We start from the raw sequence: 17,659 nt of genomic DNA on the forward strand, positions 1-17,659 counted from the left end.
CGATGAACAAAGGGAGTGTGGCTGGAGTGGGAGTTTATCATAGGAGCTGGCACCATTCCCCAGAGGGGACAGATCAGGGAGGGGAGGATGTTTCCCTGACTCATCCAAGTGCTAAAGACAGTGAAAGGGGGATTCTGGCTGCACCTGCTGGAACTTCATGGAATCTCTACCCGTCTGGAGCAAACCCCTGAGAAATGCCGGGGAACAAAACCCTGAATGCAGCAAGCACCAAGAGGGATCCTCGCAGACCCTGCCTCGGACTCTCATGAAAGATGATTCTCCTTTGCACCGGGAACCAGGCAGACCATGGCAGTTAGGGCTTCACTATGCACATTCTGCTACTCCACTGCTCCCTAGACAAAGACATTCACTCAGGGATGCATTCTTATACACAGGTACAAACAAGTTACACATCATTCCTGACGTATCAAGGTACAACCCCTCTGCATGTTGGGGTGCTGCCTCTCACCTGGTACAGGCTGGTTCGAACAAACAAGCCTATCCACCATATTAGCCTTTTGACCCTGTCTTTAGGATGGTTCGGCCTGTTTCTCATTATCTCTGTGGAAGGTGTCGTACCAGACTGTTCTGGTGCCATCCTGGCCCATGTTTATCCTATTAGTGCTTGAGATCCTTTAGCTATGTGTATACATCCAATTAGCAGCCTTCTTCTTCCCAGCTCCTGTGAGCAGGGCCTGCCTCTAGCTCACGGCTTCACTTCGCTTTATGTTAGCAAAGTCTTGACCATTACAAATCTGACTTGACTAAGTATGAGAAGAACTATAGTTAAACCTTTTAGATGTTAACACAGCTTAAGAACTAACCATTTACTTTATTTGTTGCTAAACCAAAACTTAAACTGCTGCTATGATATGTTCTGATGTTTAGGAACAAACTAACTTTTACTACGTCTAGGAATATGCTTGGGATGTTAAAGAAGGAAAAATCTCCCCCCTTCTCCCCAGCGTACACAATTAAGGCTGTAGGCAGTGCAACTGTAGCTGTGTCCATCCCAGGATATTAAGGTGGGTGAGGTAACATCTTTTATTGGACCAATTTCTGTTGGTGAGAGAGACAAGCTTTCGAGCCACACAGAGCTCTTCTGCGGATCTGGGAAATGAACTCCCAGCGTCCCAGCAAAATGCAAGATGTTTAGCAGAAGCAGTTAGCTGTACGTTTACACAAGACATGACCATTGTATGCATTAGTGATTAAGATTGTGTACCTGGAGAAAAGCCTGAGCCTGTGGTGTTATTACCCAGGCGTGTTGCCTCTTTTAAAAAGAAGCAACAACATAGTGTTCTTGGGAACCACTTTTGCATTCATGAGCCATTTGCAAGAGCCAAAGGTGGGAAAAATTTGCAGGCAGTTTAGGTCTCTAACAGACCTTGCCCACCTGCACATTTGTGAGGACATCATGGCCATTGTTGTAACTTAGGCCATCATGGGGATCTAACCTGCAACACTAGCATCATGCTGCTCATGTGCACAGAACAACAACCAAAATCCCTGGAATCATAAAGATCTTGGTGTTGCAACAGCCCTTGGTTTTGTTGATTTGAAATTCAATTCACAGCTAACGCAATAGTAGCACCGAATTAAGGCGACATTTTATTAACAAGTGCGTTACTTGATGCTTCAATAAAAGTCTGCTTTAGCAACTGAATCTTCAACATCTCTGCCATGGTATCTGAGCTGGCAATACCTAACCCAGGTGGTTTTTGGGATTCAGCTGGAGTTGCTAGGGGTGGTGATATCATCCGGGTCCCCCTGTCTTTGGCCCATTCTGGTCAAGGCACCTCTCAAGATCAGGGTGATGAAGACCTGGGGTTCCAGGAAATGTAGGGGTGGCAGCCATGACAGCGAAGCACACTCCAATAGCCTCTGCCTGTTCTTTCCATCTGTTCGTCTTTTTGTTCTTTCCTATTTTCCCCACAAAAGATCTTTTTAAGGATCCCAAAAGAGAGTGATGGGTGAAATAGCCCATCCTCTCATTACTTTGTTGAGCAATTAGGCCTAATATCCAACTTACCAATTACGGTTCATTAATTTCTGGCTCTGTATCTTCTGTATTAAACAAGCATAATTTCACCACAGTCTTTGAATCCTATCAACTCGACCTTTTTGTTTCGACAAATTCACTTATTCTGTCTCCCTTTAGTACATTTTCCCATCTGCTTTGGTGGTGGTGGTGATTATAGGTTATTGTAACATCTTATGTATTTTACATACATTTTGGAGTGGAGCTCACAATTTGGGTGCATTTGTAGGCTCTATTGTCACAACAGGTCTCCTCAGGAATTCCTTCTCTTAGCAACCCAGGACTGAACAAGCTATTTTGATGCATGGCAGATTTTGGCCATTTGTGACACCAAAAAGAAACTAACTTTTTGACAAACTTGCGCAGTGTGTGCAGAAAGTGAGTTCTCATGCACTACGTCTTCCTAACTGCACAGGGCACACTTAGAGTACATGGCAGTATTAAGAACAGAGTGACATGGGAAGTCCATGTTCTTTCCATTTTAATAGCACATCTAGATTCAAAGTATTATTGGTTCCCCCCAGGGAAGTGAAGGAGATTTGTGAGGCAGCAGAGAGGAGTTTTTGTTTGCCACAAACCTAATATGAAACTCTACTGCATTATGAAATGTTCTGACGTGTGCTACAGCCAAAAGGCATAACGCTCTTCACCCCGGACACATGTCCTGTACACGTGCCCAGCCGTTAGAAGAACTTGGCAGGTATCACTCTTCAGTGGTTTCCATTCCCCTGCAAAGCAGGATACAAGGGGAGGGGTATTTGCATTTTTAACCTGACCTTTAGTTGTGCAAACATGTCAGTGGAATTGCCTCGGGAGGTACTGGGAGGAGCACAGGCAGGGCCCCCAGGATATAAACAGGCGCTGTTCATGTACCGCTCTACAGGAGAATTAAGTATCGCCCAGTTTCCGACGTGACTCTGAACAGACAGCCATCTCCACCATGAAACTGACAGTCGTCTTCACGGTTGTCACCCTGGCGCTTTGCTGCTACTCAGGTAAGTGAGCTGTTGGCTGCAGAACTGTGCATCTGGAACCTCTGCAACCGATGATGCCTTGGTTGAAAACAGCAATTCTTCCTGCTAGGGAAAAATTCACTCAGTGCCTGATCCCCTTCCCTTTGATATGACTGGAAAGACTCCTGAACCCAATCGGATCTGGATCAGTCCCTCAGTCAGAATCTGTAGGATAAATAAGGATGTAAGTTATAAAGCAGCATTTAAAATAATTTGCAAATGTTTCAGTATAGTCAGTGATCTGAACAGAGCAGCCTTGTAATCTCTGCGGGCTTACACCTTTTGGGTAAGTGCAGCAGTTGCATCAGAGCTGCAGCTAGACACTGAGGTTTTTTTTGAACATGGCATAAGGGAGTTAAATACCCAAATGCCCTTAGGGTTCGGCTCCTCTGAACATGTCTATAAGTGTATATACCTTAAACAAACAAACCTGCAGGACTTAAATAAAATACTGTGTAAATCTGCTGCAGTCTGTATCTCTAGGAGCAGCTTGGACCTTTCTGTCATGATAAATGTCAACAGATCTACAGCCTGGCTTCTTCTTGAGTCATTATTTCATATGTAAATGAATCAGGCCCAATCCTGCTCACATGTTTAGTGGGTTTACTCCAGATTTACACAGGTGTTAGTAAGAGCCGGATCAGGTGCATTATGTTTAAAGTGAATAACCATCCATCATTCACTCATGGTTTACACTGAGCTAGGTGAGTGGAAATCATTTAATTTTGCAGAATAGCTTACCTGTCAAGGTTTGCGAAATTGAATACTTGACAAAAGATTTTAATTAGCAGTTTGTGTCTAGACGACAAAGTTATAAAATTCTTACTGAAAGTCCTAACGTTAGGAAAAGATCACTTAAAAACGGAAATCACTTAAACTTTAATTTTTTGTTTCTTTTTCAAAACATTTTAGAATTTTAAATGACAGTGTGGCCGGGTGGTGGAGTGATCTGCTTGGTGAATGGGCCATGATGGTCCAATGTATCCTTACCCTGAGGGAAAGTTCCACGGCCTGAGAGCAGATTGCTGCTTTCATCCATGTTAGTCAATAAGTTCTTTTATAACTTTGACCATTGCCCATGTAATGCTCTGCCCCCTCCTAACACTGAGAAACACCCCGAACGCTTTAGCAACAAGGACATTCAAAACGTTCGTTCCTTCTCCTGTTGAGTTTGTTTGACAATTTTGTCTTGCAGCTTCTGCTCTCCTGGTTGACACTGTTGGTTCAAATGTGTTGCCAACCCTGCTTTCCGTTCCTGTCGAAGTCCTCAAGGGCCTGATTGAAGGGGTACAGGGCTGTGTGAATGAGCTGAGCCCCGAAGTGGTATCTGCCCTTACTAGCGCGCAGGTAAATCCACCTTCTTTTTCTCCCTCTCTAACATTAAGTTCAATATATCAACTTCCTACTAACCTGGATTTTCTATTAATTATTATTGTTGTTGAATGGAAATGCTACAGGGAAAAAAACAAACCAATCTAATATCAGTTTGAATATAAGGAGTGAAAGGGGCCAAAAGTTAGGAAGCATCAAAGAAACACCAAACTCAGAAGGTTTTTCCAATAGCCGGGTGCCCATGTTTAATACGCACCATGGCATTTGAAAGAATACACAGACTATATGTGTATTACCTCCTATGGTGAGGAGATTACCAGGTATTTGAGTCTGAATTTATACCCAGGCATGGATTTCAGCTCACTAATATGTTGCATGTTATGGTTTCTTTGGGCTGTATTTGAAAGAAAGATATATAAATCTAGATGATATTTGTTTTCTTAATAGCTTACTCTATTGATTTTTCCTTTTTGCTACCAAATGAGAATTAGACCAACTGGCCTTCCTTTCTGATCACTCTTGACCCCTTTGTATCTTCTCTGTATATGGCATCTCCAGTTCAGGCAGAGAGTCACTGACAGGGGCTCCAGGAGAAGCCAGGTAGAGGAGCTAGGAGAGACCCTCATTGCTGAGCTCCGACAAGGTTTTCTTCAGTACCTTTCAGCAACAAATTTTAATGAACAAAAATTGCTGTCAATTTCTGCCCGTTTCCCTAGCTTTCATGCTGGGACAGGTCCAAACCTCTGCTGAGCTCACAGCCCATCATGCATTACTCCCTGCCTAGCCCACAGACTCGCTCCCCATTCACATTTTCCTGGGTAATGTGCAGCTGAGGGGAAAACATTAGACACTGGGGCAATCCACACAACAACCGAGCGCAGAGAAGCAACGTGCCACCAATCTACATGGCCCCTGTACCAGGGCACTGCTTCTCCCCAGCCTGCACAGGACACACTGCCATGCCCACAGTGTCTCTTGGGTATTTGATTGTCCCATACGTAACAAAACCAAAGAAGAACAGCTCCTCAGCCCCCCGGGTGACTGTCACCAGGGGATTTCCCTCCTTCACCTTTCAGACTCTCACCTCTCAGTCCCCTGGGGACTCTGGCAGTTCTGCTGCCTGCAGCCTCCTAACTCTGACTGACCAGGTCTGCCCTCCTTCTTATAAGCCCTAATTGGGGTCCTCTGATGCAGCATAGGTGCCCTGGACTTGCTTTCTCTTAAAGGGCCAACGTCAGCCTGTGATAACTCCATGCCCCAGAACATGACAGACATTGAATTCAAGCTCCTGGAACAGGACAAAGTCCCTTGTTATCTCCCACCCATCGTGCCTTATTCTAGGCCTAAACTGTGGAACCAAACCCTTAACTGTACGTTCTTGGGTGATATACAACTGAGGTGGAAATGTCACAAACTGGGGAGCTCCAGAGCACAAGGGAGCCCAGAGAAGCAGGGTGCAGCCAGTGCGAGTGGCCCTGCTGCCCACAATATGGCAGCCGTTTACTGCAGCTCTAAGTTGTTTCTTTACTTGTCTTGTGCAATGTAACCCCTGGCCAGGAGCTCAGCTCTGCAGTCACTGCTCTTGCTGTTTTTTAGGCTCTTCTGGGTTCAGCAAACGTCCTGGGGTAAGGATTCCTGCAGAGCCAGGCGAGGATCTCGGATGGATGAATACCGGAAGCTCCCCTCTTCTTCCTCTCTGATTTCAGCGTTTCTCCTATCTCTGCATGCAGCCCAAGCTCCTGGTGCTCTCACCCCCTCAAGTGAGGGCTCAGAATCGCTCCAATCATTTGTTTCAATAAACTAACTGCAATGCACTTCCTGCTTCGTCTGCTTTCCTCAGAGTAGCACAGAGCACGCGGCTGGTTTGGGTCAGAGGTGTATTATAGGGAACGGCTGGAGGTTTTGCCGTTGTTGTGAGTTCCTGGCGTGCCTGGGGTTAGGTGGGTATAAAATGCCTGGTGATCTCACTGTGAAGTGGCCGGTATGGGTGTAACATTCATTCCTCCAACCCCATTTCCCCACAGAAAACTGACTCAGGCTGGCTCCCTGATGGAAATATAGTGCATCTCAATAGTTAACCCTTTAGCTCCTGGACTACAACGTGAGAGTGTTGGTGTGTGTTACAGGACTTAGGGTGATGGAGTGAGATTTTCTGACCACAGTTTCTGCCCCAGGAAGAAATTTCTCTCACTCTGATATTCCAAACCACCCAGAATGGCTTCCCTGCTGTACTGTAGCCACTGAGGGACAGATTGAATCTCCCTCTTGGCTCCCTTCCCCGTCACCTGAAAGTCTCAGTATTATCACGATCCAGTAGATAACACTCTTTAGTACAGAGAAATCAGTAACATTTCTGGTATCAGTGCATCTCAGAAAGGCCTTGACCACGAATGGAAGGGGGCACCACAATTACATACACCTACTGGAACCATGGAAGGGTCTCTGGGAGCCCTTCATCTTCCAGCTCCCTGCCCACCACTCGCAGAATGTGCATAGTGAAGCCCTAACTGCCATCCTCTGCCTGGTTCCTGGTGTGAAGGAGAATCATCTTTCATGAGAGCGCCAGGCAGAGTCTGCGAGGGTCTCTCTTGGTGCTTACTGCATTCAGGGTTTTGTTCCCCGGCGTTTCTCAGGGGTTTGCTCCAGACGGGTAGAGATTCCATGAAGTTCCAGCAGGTGCAGCCAGAATCCCCCTTTCACTGTCTTTAGCACTTGGATGAGTCAGGGAAACATCTTCCCTTCCCTGATCCGTCCCCTCTGGGGAATGGTGCCAGCTCCTATGATAAACTCCCACTCCAGCCACACGCCATTTGTTCATCGCTTTGTGTTTTTATGTCTTTAGAGTAAATGTGGTTGAGATAAAACAAGTGAATCCAAAGCAGCTGATGGAGACGGCTGGGGCCAAAAAGGTACAATCCCCCGCACATGGGAATCGAATCACACAAACCACGCTGGTTTAATGTACCTAGTGTGTAGATGCCACCTTGCACTCAGGTAACAAATCACTCACTCATGTCCCTTCCTGCAAATGCACCTCAGGCCCCTTCCCGATGCATGTCACATTCGTCATGCAGAAACGCATCCACGTGGTGTTTTGTCAGGCACAGAGAAGATTCACTTAGAGGCAGGAAGAAAGAGCCTGGAAACATTCATACATCTCAGCTGAGATCCGGAGAAACGCTGAGCTACTGTCTCCTTGGAGATTTCCAAAGCTGCTGTGTAAATGGGAATGTCTCCTGGGTGTGCTGGCTGTAAGGCTATTGCAAGTGCTAGGGGTGGTGCTTCTTCCCGCATCCCTCTGTCACTCCTCGATGCTTCCACACAGGATGAGTGGGGCTAGTTGCTGCAAGCAGGGGCCCCAAGAGAGGAGACAGACAAAATGCCATTCTGCCTGCCTTGGAGACAAAGGGAGAGCATCATGTGCTCACTTTGAAACCCTCGTCCTCTGAGGCTGGGACCAGCACTGGCTGGGATTGGCCTCCCCACGTCCCTGAGGTTATCACGGATTAGAAGGCAAAAAACCCAAACTTGCGATGACATGTTTTTTGAGCTCATGCAATCCTTCACACTGATTGGGCACAGCTGAATGCATGGAGGCATTCAGTGGCAGAGGATAGGAAAGAATTAAGCGAGCGTGAAGAGCAGAGGCAGGACGTGATGCTGAGGCTAATGAGGGAGCAAACGGACATGATGAAGAGTCTTTTGGAGCTGCAGGAAAGCCAACAAGAGCACAGACCCCGCCTGCAGCCACTCTATAACCACCTCCCTGCCTCCCCATGTTCCATAGCCTCCTCACCCAGAGACCCAAGAACGTGGCGTGGGGGTGGAGGGGGGGGGCTCTGGGCACCCAGCCACTCCACTGCAGAGGCTGGTCCAAGCAACAGAAGGCTGTCATTCAAACAGTTTGATTTTTAGTGTGGCTACAATAAGCAATGTGGCCTTATCCTTCCCTCCTCCCCCATCCCACTCGGGCTATCTTGATCGTTATCTCATTTTTTTAAATTAATAAAGAAAGAATGCAGGGTTTCAAAACAATAGTTACTTTATTTCAAAGGGGGGAAGGTGGTTGGTGTCACGGAGTGTTGGGGAGACCAGGCTCTGCACCCCCGGCTTACTGCGATTCACCGTGATTCTTAGCCAGCCAGTAACACAAAAGGTTTATTTAGACGACAGGAACACAGTCCAAAACAGGTCTTTCAGGTACAGACAACAGGACCCCCCTCAGTTAGGTCCATCTTGGGGGGGCGAGGCAGGGAAGCCAGAGCCCCACTGGGGGGCCAGAGGCCCATCTGGGCTCATCTCCATTTTTCCAGCCAGCTCCAAACTGACTCACCCTCCAGCCCCTCCTCCTCTTGGCTTTCGTCCCTTCCCGGGCCAGGAGGTCACCTGACCTCTTTGTTCCCCAGCACCTTTTGCTGTCTCCTTGCAGGGGGGAAGGGCCCCTGCCATTAGTTGCCAGGAGACAGAGTGTTGGCCATGTATGCACACTGGCCTTTATCCCACCACCTAGAGACTTAAGAACTGCATAGAGGAAACTGAGGCACCCCTACAATGTTCAGAGGAATCATTAAGAACAGTCCCACTTTGTCACAACTGGCTTACAGGGACTTAAAATCAACAAAGGGGCTGGTGTGCATCAAGGAGAAACACACACAACTGTCACACTGAAGCCTGGACAGTCCTGAAACTGGTTTTCAAAGCCTCTCTCCTTGCTGTGCTCTTCTAATTGCCCTGGTGACTGGCTGCTCAAAATCGGACGCCAGGTGATTTGCCTCAACCTCCCACCCTGCCATAAACGTCTCCCCCTTACTCTCACAGATATTACGGAGCACAAAGCAAGCAGCAGTAACGATGGGAATGTTGGTTGCACTGAGGTCTGACCAACAGCGCCAGTGGGATTTTAGACGTCCAAAGGCACATTCTACCACCATTCTGCACTCGCTCAGCCTGTAGTTGAACTGCTCCTGACTACTGTCCAGGCTTCATGAACAGGTCCCCTGAGCTCGTCGCTGGGGAGGAGGAGAGCAGAGTTGTAGTGGAAGCGGTGGACGAGGACGGGTACCAGTCCTACTGCACCGTCTGCTGTGAAGGCAAGGAGCTGCTGCTGTGTAGCAATGCCAGCTGCTGCAGGTGCTTCTGTGTCGAATGCTTGAAGATCCGGGGAGGGCAAGGTACCTGGCCAAGGCAAAAGAGCAAGAGCCCTGGAGCTGTTACATGTGTCAACCACAGAAGTGCTATGGGGTGTTACAGGGCCGACCGGACTGGAATGTATGGCTGCAAGACTTCTTCACCAGTGACAAAGGACAGGAATATGCTGCACCTAAAATCTAAAAAGGCCCACACATGTCCCAGAGTCCCTACCCTTGATAACGGAGCGTCAATGATTGCATTGGCTACTTGGATCACAGCAGCCCCCACAGTAGACTTGTCCCAACAGCAGTGGTGACGTTGAGCTGAGCGGGCTCCATGCTTGCTGTGGTATGGCATCTGCACGGGTAACCCAGGAAAAAAGGTGCAAAATGATTATCTGCCGTTGCTTTCACTGAGGGGGGGATGACTGACGACATGTACCCAAAACCACTTGTGACAATGTTTTTGCCCCAGCGGGCATTGCTAGTTTAATCCAGAATTCCAATGGGCTGCAGAGACTGTGGGGACTCTGGGATAGCTACCCACAGTGCACCACTCTGTAAGTCGATGCTAGCCACAGTAATGAGGATGCACTCCACCTACTTAATGTGCTTAGTCTGGACAAATGCAATCGACTGTATAAAATCGATTTCTAAAAATCAACTTCTATAAAATCGACCTCATTTCATAGTGTAGACATACCCTTGTGTGTGTGTGTGTGTGTGTGTGTGTGTGTGTGTGTGTGTGTGTGTGTGTGTGTGTGTGTTCATCTGATTCTGGGGCTGGAGGAACCCAGCTCTGGGGAACCTGGGTCCTGCAGGATACTCCATTGGGAGGGGACTTGCAGACGGGAGAAGCAGAGTTCCATATGAGAACGCAAGTGACTCAAGCAGTACATTGATAGAAGTACAGAACTCCCCTCTCCCCCCCGAAGAGTAACCCCAATAAATGAGCGTGCCCCAAAGTAATGGGCAAATCTGGTAACACTGATTCTGGGAAGAATTTAAGCAAATGCTTCAGTCAGTCTTTACCCAGGACAGCTCTTAAACTGATGAGTAAACCCCTTGCCCATCTCTCTCAGGGCTCAGCTGCGCCCAGGATCCAGCCAGTCGTCGTGAGAAGATACTGAACACTGCAATTGGACAGGCCAGAGCCAGGCCACGCTCTTGGCCTGCATCCAGGCTTGACTGCAATGTGTAGGCCTGCTGTATTAACTTAGATGAGACAGATGGGCCAAATGTGTTAGCATAACCTAGTTCCTGATTGTTGTCGGATGTCAGCAGTGTGGGGCTCTGCTCCAAAGTTGATAATAGTTGGCTGCTTGCATGTACCCTCTGTGTGCTGTCCCGGCTCTGCACAGATCCCTTACACAGCAGACCAGAGAGAACCCCCAATGATCACAGACTCTGATAATGTATGAAGGCACCTACCCAGGGTTATTGTCAAACGAAGCACAGTAATAGTTCCCCGTAGACTCTACAGAACATCCTACGAATATGTGCCCCTGAGAATGGACCGACTCAGTCAGTGGTGGGACTCTCCACTGCTCTCTAGGCTAGACAAAGACATCCACTCAGGGAGGCACTCTTATACACAGGTACAAACAAGTTACACATCACTCCTGACGTATCAAAGTACAACCCCTCTGCGTGTTGGGGTGCTGCCTCTCACCTGGTACAGGCTGGTTCGAACAAACAAACCTATTCACTGTTGGGTCTGAATAAAGAAATTGCAGACAAAACCAGGTATACCAACTTGACCAAAGTCAGGCTAACAGAGGTTTTTGGGTAATTCCTGAGTGGAAAACACTGAGAAGCAGCAGCATGTCTCACAAGCACTGGGAAAATGTGAGATAAGGGAGAGGCTGCATTCCTGGTATAGTACCAACTGTGCTGTGTTAGGAACAGTTCCTTTAAAGAACTGATAAGAAATCCCAGCCTCCCTGTTTTCACTCCTTGGTTCAGTTCTCTGTCTGTTTTAACTCCCCTACATTCCTAACTTCTGGTGCTTGCTAAGATATTGTTAATCACCTAATGCTGTAAAACATGTATACTAAAAATGTCTAGTTTTTAGTTGTTAGAAGAAGGGGGTGGGTTGCTCCAGTGAATAATTAATGATGCGATGGAACTGTCTATATAGGCTTATACTAAGATGTAAAGAGAGGGCTGGTTCTCTCGGGAGACGAGCTGCTCTCTATTGATGTGTGCACTTGTCAATAAAGAGCTTTTGATCGGACCTTGCTGGTGTTGCCTGTCTCTCTCGCGGTCAGATAACGAACTTTGCCGTCTGGGGTAGAGTCCCTGACATCTTTGGCTACTCCGCCGGGACCCATCTGACTCTCCGGCGGGGGATCGGACCCTGAGGCAAAGCAGCGCTCATCCTCCGGTTTAGAGGAGCTTTGCCTGGTGATCTGATCTCTGCGTTGGCGATAAGGCGTGTTCTGTGAACCATCTGAAGCTCGTAGAAATCCAGCAACATCCACCTACCCGTTGAGTAGGGTCCAGGTTGTTGGGGTTAGAGTCCCTGACAACTTAGGTCTGGGTTAGAGTCCCAGTCCAGGTTTGCGCAGGATCCAAGTTGTCTGGGTTAGAGTCCCAGCTTGGGTTTGAGTCCCAGTCCAGCTGTTCGAGTCCCTGGAGAGGTAAGCGAGCGCTTGAGGCGGGGAGGTGGGGGTTAGAGTCCCTTTACCTGACCTGGGGAAGAGGGGTTAGAGTCCCTTCAGAAAGAGGGGTTAGAGTCCCTTCATTAAAATGGGACAAGTTGGCAGTAAGTGCCTGGGGGACGCCCCGTTGTCTCTGATACTTAGAGATTGGAAAGAGATTTCTGAGACCGCTGATCTAGCTAAATTTAAGATGAGAAATCTGTGTTGGATCCAATGGCCATCATTTACCTTTCGTTTGTCCCCAACTAGAGACTGGCCGGAAGGTGAAACCTTTTCCACAAATAGGATGAACTCCTTAAGGGATATTTTGGTTGATCTTAGGCCGGGACAAATGGATTATTTGTTTGTATAGTATAATTATAAACCCATGGAGGGACGGGTAGCTTTTGAAGCCTTTTGTATGGAGAGCTCTTGTAAAAAAATCCCCCACTATATGCCCCAGAGCCGCACCGGGAGGAGGACAATTTTGTTCCTGTTCTTCCCCCCGTCTGATGGAGTGCAAGGATTCAAAAGCAGGTTAGGGACAGTTCAGGGACAGAGGAGAATCAAGGGGGAGCTCAGAGTGATGTTCCCTCATCTTCAGAGGAATCAGGCAGCCTCACCCCTCTGTGCAGCCTCCAGCCAATCTTTTGCAAAGTTGGTCAGGGACTGCTTTTCAAACACCCCCAATATTACAGCAGCCCTCGTCCTCGCCCTTGTGGACCCCCACTAGGTTACTTAACTCCATGAGGGAGAATGTTTCTGAGACACCCCTAATATTATAAGCCTCGTTGAGAACTTATCTGGTTCTACTGGTGGCTGGGGAACATGAGATGGTTTTTACCCATACCCTGTTTGCAACTTCAGATTTGTTTAACTGGCAGCGCACTATGCCTCACTTATGAGACAATCCTGAAGCAGTGGAAAGAATGTTCTGCACGATCTTTTTCACTCATGTGCCTACTTGGGCAAATGTAAGTCAGTTATTAGATACTCTCATGACAGAAGATGAAAGACAAAAGGTAAAAGAAAAATCTGCAGCTCATTTGAATGCACCTTGGTAATTACTGACCCTGATTGGAATCCCAATAATCCAGCTCAAAAGACAAAGTTGGATGGATTTTTGAAAGCTGTTTTGAATGGTATTAGAGATGCAGGGGAGGCTACTCCAAATTGGAGCAAGGTGACTGCTTGTGTTCAGCATCCAGATAAGCACCTCTCTGACTTTTGTGCTCGACTGATTTGTGAAGTTAGAAAGCATGGGAATTTGAATCCTGAAACTGATCATGAAAAGGAGATGGTTAAAATGGTTTTCATGTCACAATGTGCAAAGGATATTGCAAAGAGATTTAGAGAGCATCCAGATGATACGCAAAGGAAAAGTTTGTCTGAAGTAGTTAGCATTGCTACTAGAATGTTTAATGGGAGAGAGGAAGAGAAAAAAAAGGACATAAGGAAGGGTGGGGGCTAGTTAAGAAGTCCACCCTCCTAGCTAAACTGGTATTGGAACAAGCTGGTGCCTATGGAAGGGACGGTTCAGTGAGAAAAGCAGGATCGGGCCCAGGCGGGCAGGCAACAGACAGAGAGGTTGGAAAACAGGTTGGAAAATTTTGAGGGTGTAGTGGAAGGAAGGAGTAAGTAAGTGTAAGCATGGGGATTTCAAATACCCAGGACTATACCTGAAATGGTGATTTGAGTTGATAAAAGTGGTTGTTGAGAGACAAGCAAGTGATTTAAGGGAGAGTGAGAAGTTAACTCTGTAGTTGCTGGAGGAAACAGCAGTTGAACTTTGTAAAAATGCTAAAGAGGAAAGTTCTTGGTGTCTTTGAAATGTTTGTAAATAAATTGAGGCAAAGAAATTATTGAATTGCAATCATTTAGAATTTAGTTGAATTAGCTGAAGAATGTATATAGTGCTATGTAATTGAAATTTGATTAGGCTCTAAGGGCACTATATGTAGTGATGTTTTCTTTCAGTGTTTGAGAGCAGGAGTTAAAAGCCATCAAAATTCTGGTAAAGTTAATCATGTCCCTTTTAACGTAAAAATCTTTAAGCTGTGGATAGCTTTGGATCAAAGAGCAAGCCAGAAAGCATCTGTATTAATGCAAATTATTTAACTGATAAGGTAGGAGCCACTGAAACCTGGGCTGCCTATAAAACACATAAAATATGGGGTAATTCCTCTGTTTTTCCTGAAATCAACAAGGGTCTTTGTCTATTTTAAGCAATGATTGACTGCCCAGAAGGGGTAGACCTCTGTTTTTTTGTCTTTCAGATAATCAGAGAAAACTGATGCCAGCTGAACAGCATTCAACGTATCATGCATTTACTAGCACAATAGGAATTATGTTTTGTGTTCTATGTTCTGTCTTGTGGTGTTTGTCTTGTGGTCGGAATTGTTGTGTTTAGTGTTTTCATGGGATGGTCTGGTTTGGACTTAGGCAGAGGGGTTGGATTGGAATGCAGATACTTGTTTTATTCAACTTGGAATACAAAGTGTTTGAATAAACCAGGAAAATGTAATATACTAAAGTCTAATACATTTCCTTAAGTAAGAAAAAGAAACTTCATTGGCCAGATTGTTAATTGAAAATTGTTATTAAAATTTGCATACCAACAGTCTTCGAAAGCAAAGACATGAAAAGTTGACCCACTCCCCATATTGTACATGGGATCCTTCTGGCTACCTCAGATTTCTAGCCAGAGGGCTGGGGATGGTGGGAAGCTATTGGACTAAAGGTTGTATTGAGTGAACTCCTCAAAGTGGGTGTGCTTGTCCTGGCTTGTTGTTCCAAAGTTCTGTAATAAAGTTATTTTAGTGAAAGGGTATATGTGGCATACATTGAATAATAAGACTAATGTACTGTATAATGGCAATGTTTATGTGTTCGTTGTTGGGAAAAAGGTGTATAAGTAAAAAGTGGAAGTTTCCTTTGTAGGGTAAAAGAAGCCAAGAAGGTAAGAAGAACAAAGAACAGAATAAGTTAACTGGAAAAAGAAAAAATAGCAAGTTCAGGCTGTAGATAGGACACTGACTCCATCACAGTCAAGACTTGGCTGACAACCAGGAAAAGGAGGGCTTGAATATGCCCAAACAGCTATGAGATCTGCAAAACACTGCCAGGCACTAATGAAATGTGTTAGGTTTCTTTTCTCACAGGTAAAGAAGCACTACCCAAAGACCCTAGCAGCCCTGCCACTCCTTTGAACCAGGAAACCGGACTGATGTAGAGGTCCACCAGCGAAAGACTGCTTTGGCTCCATGCTGGAAAGGCCGTTATTAAGCCCTGCTGACTACCAACACCGCTGTGAAGTGCTAAAAATTGACTGCTTGGACCCAAGATTCTCACTGCAAAAAAGACCCCTCCACCTCGGGAGAATTCTCCTACTGATGATTAGCCTGTTTCTCCTTCTAGCTCCACTGTGCCTTCTGGACAGTAGAGAAAAAGCAGAAAGTGAAGTGCTAGTAACCTCTCCCTTGTCCACTGACAGATCTATTGTGCCTTTGCATTTTTCTAGAAGAAGCAAAACCATTACAGGGTGATGTGCTGGTAACCTCTCCCCTGTAGGATGCTGCACCACGACAGTTTTGGGAAAGAAGAAGGAACACTCACTCCACTGAAATTGCCAAAGTCCAGGAATTCCTGACTAGAAAGGACATTAAGAACTGACCCTGGTGAAGAAACAAAGAATTGTACACTGGCAGAAAAAAATTTTGTGGGACCCATGCTTGGGAATGTGGTATTGATTGGATTTTGGGGTTTATTCTACAGGCTGTGCCCTGTGTTCTGGATAAATCCTTCAGCATGTATTGCTCTCTCTAACTGGATTTTAAATAACAAGTACCCGAAGAGTTTGTTCTGCCACTGGAAATTTTATCTGTATTGAAACCATTCCAGTGACTAATAATGTAACCCCCTCCTATGCTATTAATGTCAATGCCTTTTAAAAGTATCTGAAAACAGTTAAATAACAGATGTAATATAGTACTACACCAAGGAAAGATGGTATTAAATATCACTGAGGCTGGGAAGGCATTGCAGTGGGATCTAGTATGTTTGGAGATTCAGGATTTCCTGAATGACCAGCTGATGGCCATTCGGAGTGATCTTGAGTACCAGACTTGGCCCACTGCCCTTACAGACACATCAGGAGTACCATCTGATCTGTGGTCATGGAGACATACTGGAGACTTTCTGGGTGGAAGTGTGAACATTTACAGTGCTCCTTCCAAGCATTTGGAGCGGGGGGGTGTGGGCTTCCACATACCGAATCCTGACGGGTCCATAGGGGAGGATGCACATGGGACTGGATTATTCACCGAAACATCTGGGAAATTAGACCACTTGGTATACCTAACTGATTTATAGTCAGTGCCCCAACCCCTTAATTGTCAGACAAACAAGATTCCACTCTTTTGTCCATGCACTCATTCCTGGATTGTGGGTGGCTAAGCTGAAGAGAGCAGTTGTAAATATTTCTGCAGAGCTTGAAAAAACAGCTAATGCATTAATAAACACTTTCCAAAGCTGCAACAAGAGACTGATGAAGTAGCAGAAGTGACTTTGCAAAATAGACGTGTGCTAGATGCCATGAATGCTGAATTAGGGAGGGGCTTGTGCTCGCATCGGGGAAAAATGTTGCTTTTCTGTTAATCACTCTGGCTTAATTGACAAGGATTTACAAGCTATTAAAAATGCTGCTGTTGTTTTCCATGCTGTATCTCTTGATCACACTTTTAGTTTTGAGGACCTCCTCCCAGACCTTGGGTCATGGTTTACTAGCCTCTCCCGTACAATTGCTAAATGGATATGTGTCCCAAGAGTCCCGTTATGGTCCTCTAGGGACAAAGGCGTGAATAAAGATATTGCAGACAAAACCAGGTATGCCAACTTGACCAAAGTCAGGTTAACAGAGGTTTTTGGGTAATTCCTGAGTGGAAAACACTGGGAAGCAGCAGCATGTCTCACAAGCGCTGGGAAAAAGTGAGATAAGGGAGAGGCTGCATTCCTGGTATAGTACCAACTGTGCTGTGTTAGGAACAGTTCCTTTGAAGAACTGATAAGAAATCCCAGCCTCCCTGTTTTCACTCCTTGGTTCAGTTCTCTGTCTGTTTTAACTCCCCTACATTCCTAACTTCTGGTGCTTGCTAAGATATTGTTAATCACCTAATGCTGTAAAACATGTATACTAAAAATGTCTAGTTTTTAGTTGTTAGAAGAAGGGGGTGGGTTGCTCCAGTGAATAATTAATAACGCGACAGAACTGTCTATATAGGCTTATACTAAGATGTAAAGAGAGGGCTGGTTCTCTTGGGAGACGAGCTGCTCTCTATTGATGTGTGCACTTGTCAATAAAGAGCTTTTGATCGGACCTTGCTGGTGTTGCCTGTCTCTCTCGCGGTCAGACAACGAACTTTGCCATCTGGGGTACAGTCCCTGACACCACCATATTAGCCTTTTGACCCTGTCTTTAGGATGGTTCGGCCTGTTCCTCATTAT

At 46.1% G+C, this 17,659-nt stretch overlaps 1 protein-coding gene across 5 annotated transcripts in view; it reads left to right on the forward strand.

Moving 5' to 3' along the window:
* The first annotated feature begins 2,903 nt into the window (after positions 1 to 2,903).
* SCGB3A2 (secretoglobin family 3A member 2) overlaps positions 2,904 to 17,659 on the forward strand; it is a 35,462-nt gene continuing 20,706 nt past the window's right edge. For 2 of the 5 annotated variants that reach the window (XM_050961820.1, XM_050961819.1), the window contains exons 1-3: positions 2,905 to 3,036; positions 4,250 to 4,401; positions 5,983 to 6,146. In XM_050961820.1, coding sequence (XP_050817777.1) covers positions 2,982 to 3,036; positions 4,250 to 4,401; positions 5,983 to 6,015 — 240 coding nt within the window. In that variant the 5' untranslated portion in view covers positions 2,905 to 2,981 and the 3' untranslated portion in view covers positions 6,016 to 6,146. Of the gene's footprint in view, positions 3,037 to 4,249; positions 4,402 to 5,982; positions 6,147 to 17,659 lie in introns of all 5 variants that reach the window. The other 3 variants (XM_050961818.1, XM_050961822.1, XM_050961821.1) reach the window with 2 other exon arrangements.

The sequence above is a fragment of the Gopherus flavomarginatus genome, chromosome 7 (genome assembly GCF_025201925.1).
Source record: "Gopherus flavomarginatus isolate rGopFla2 chromosome 7, rGopFla2.mat.asm, whole genome shotgun sequence".
NCBI lineage: Eukaryota > Metazoa > Chordata > Testudines > Testudinidae > Gopherus > Gopherus flavomarginatus.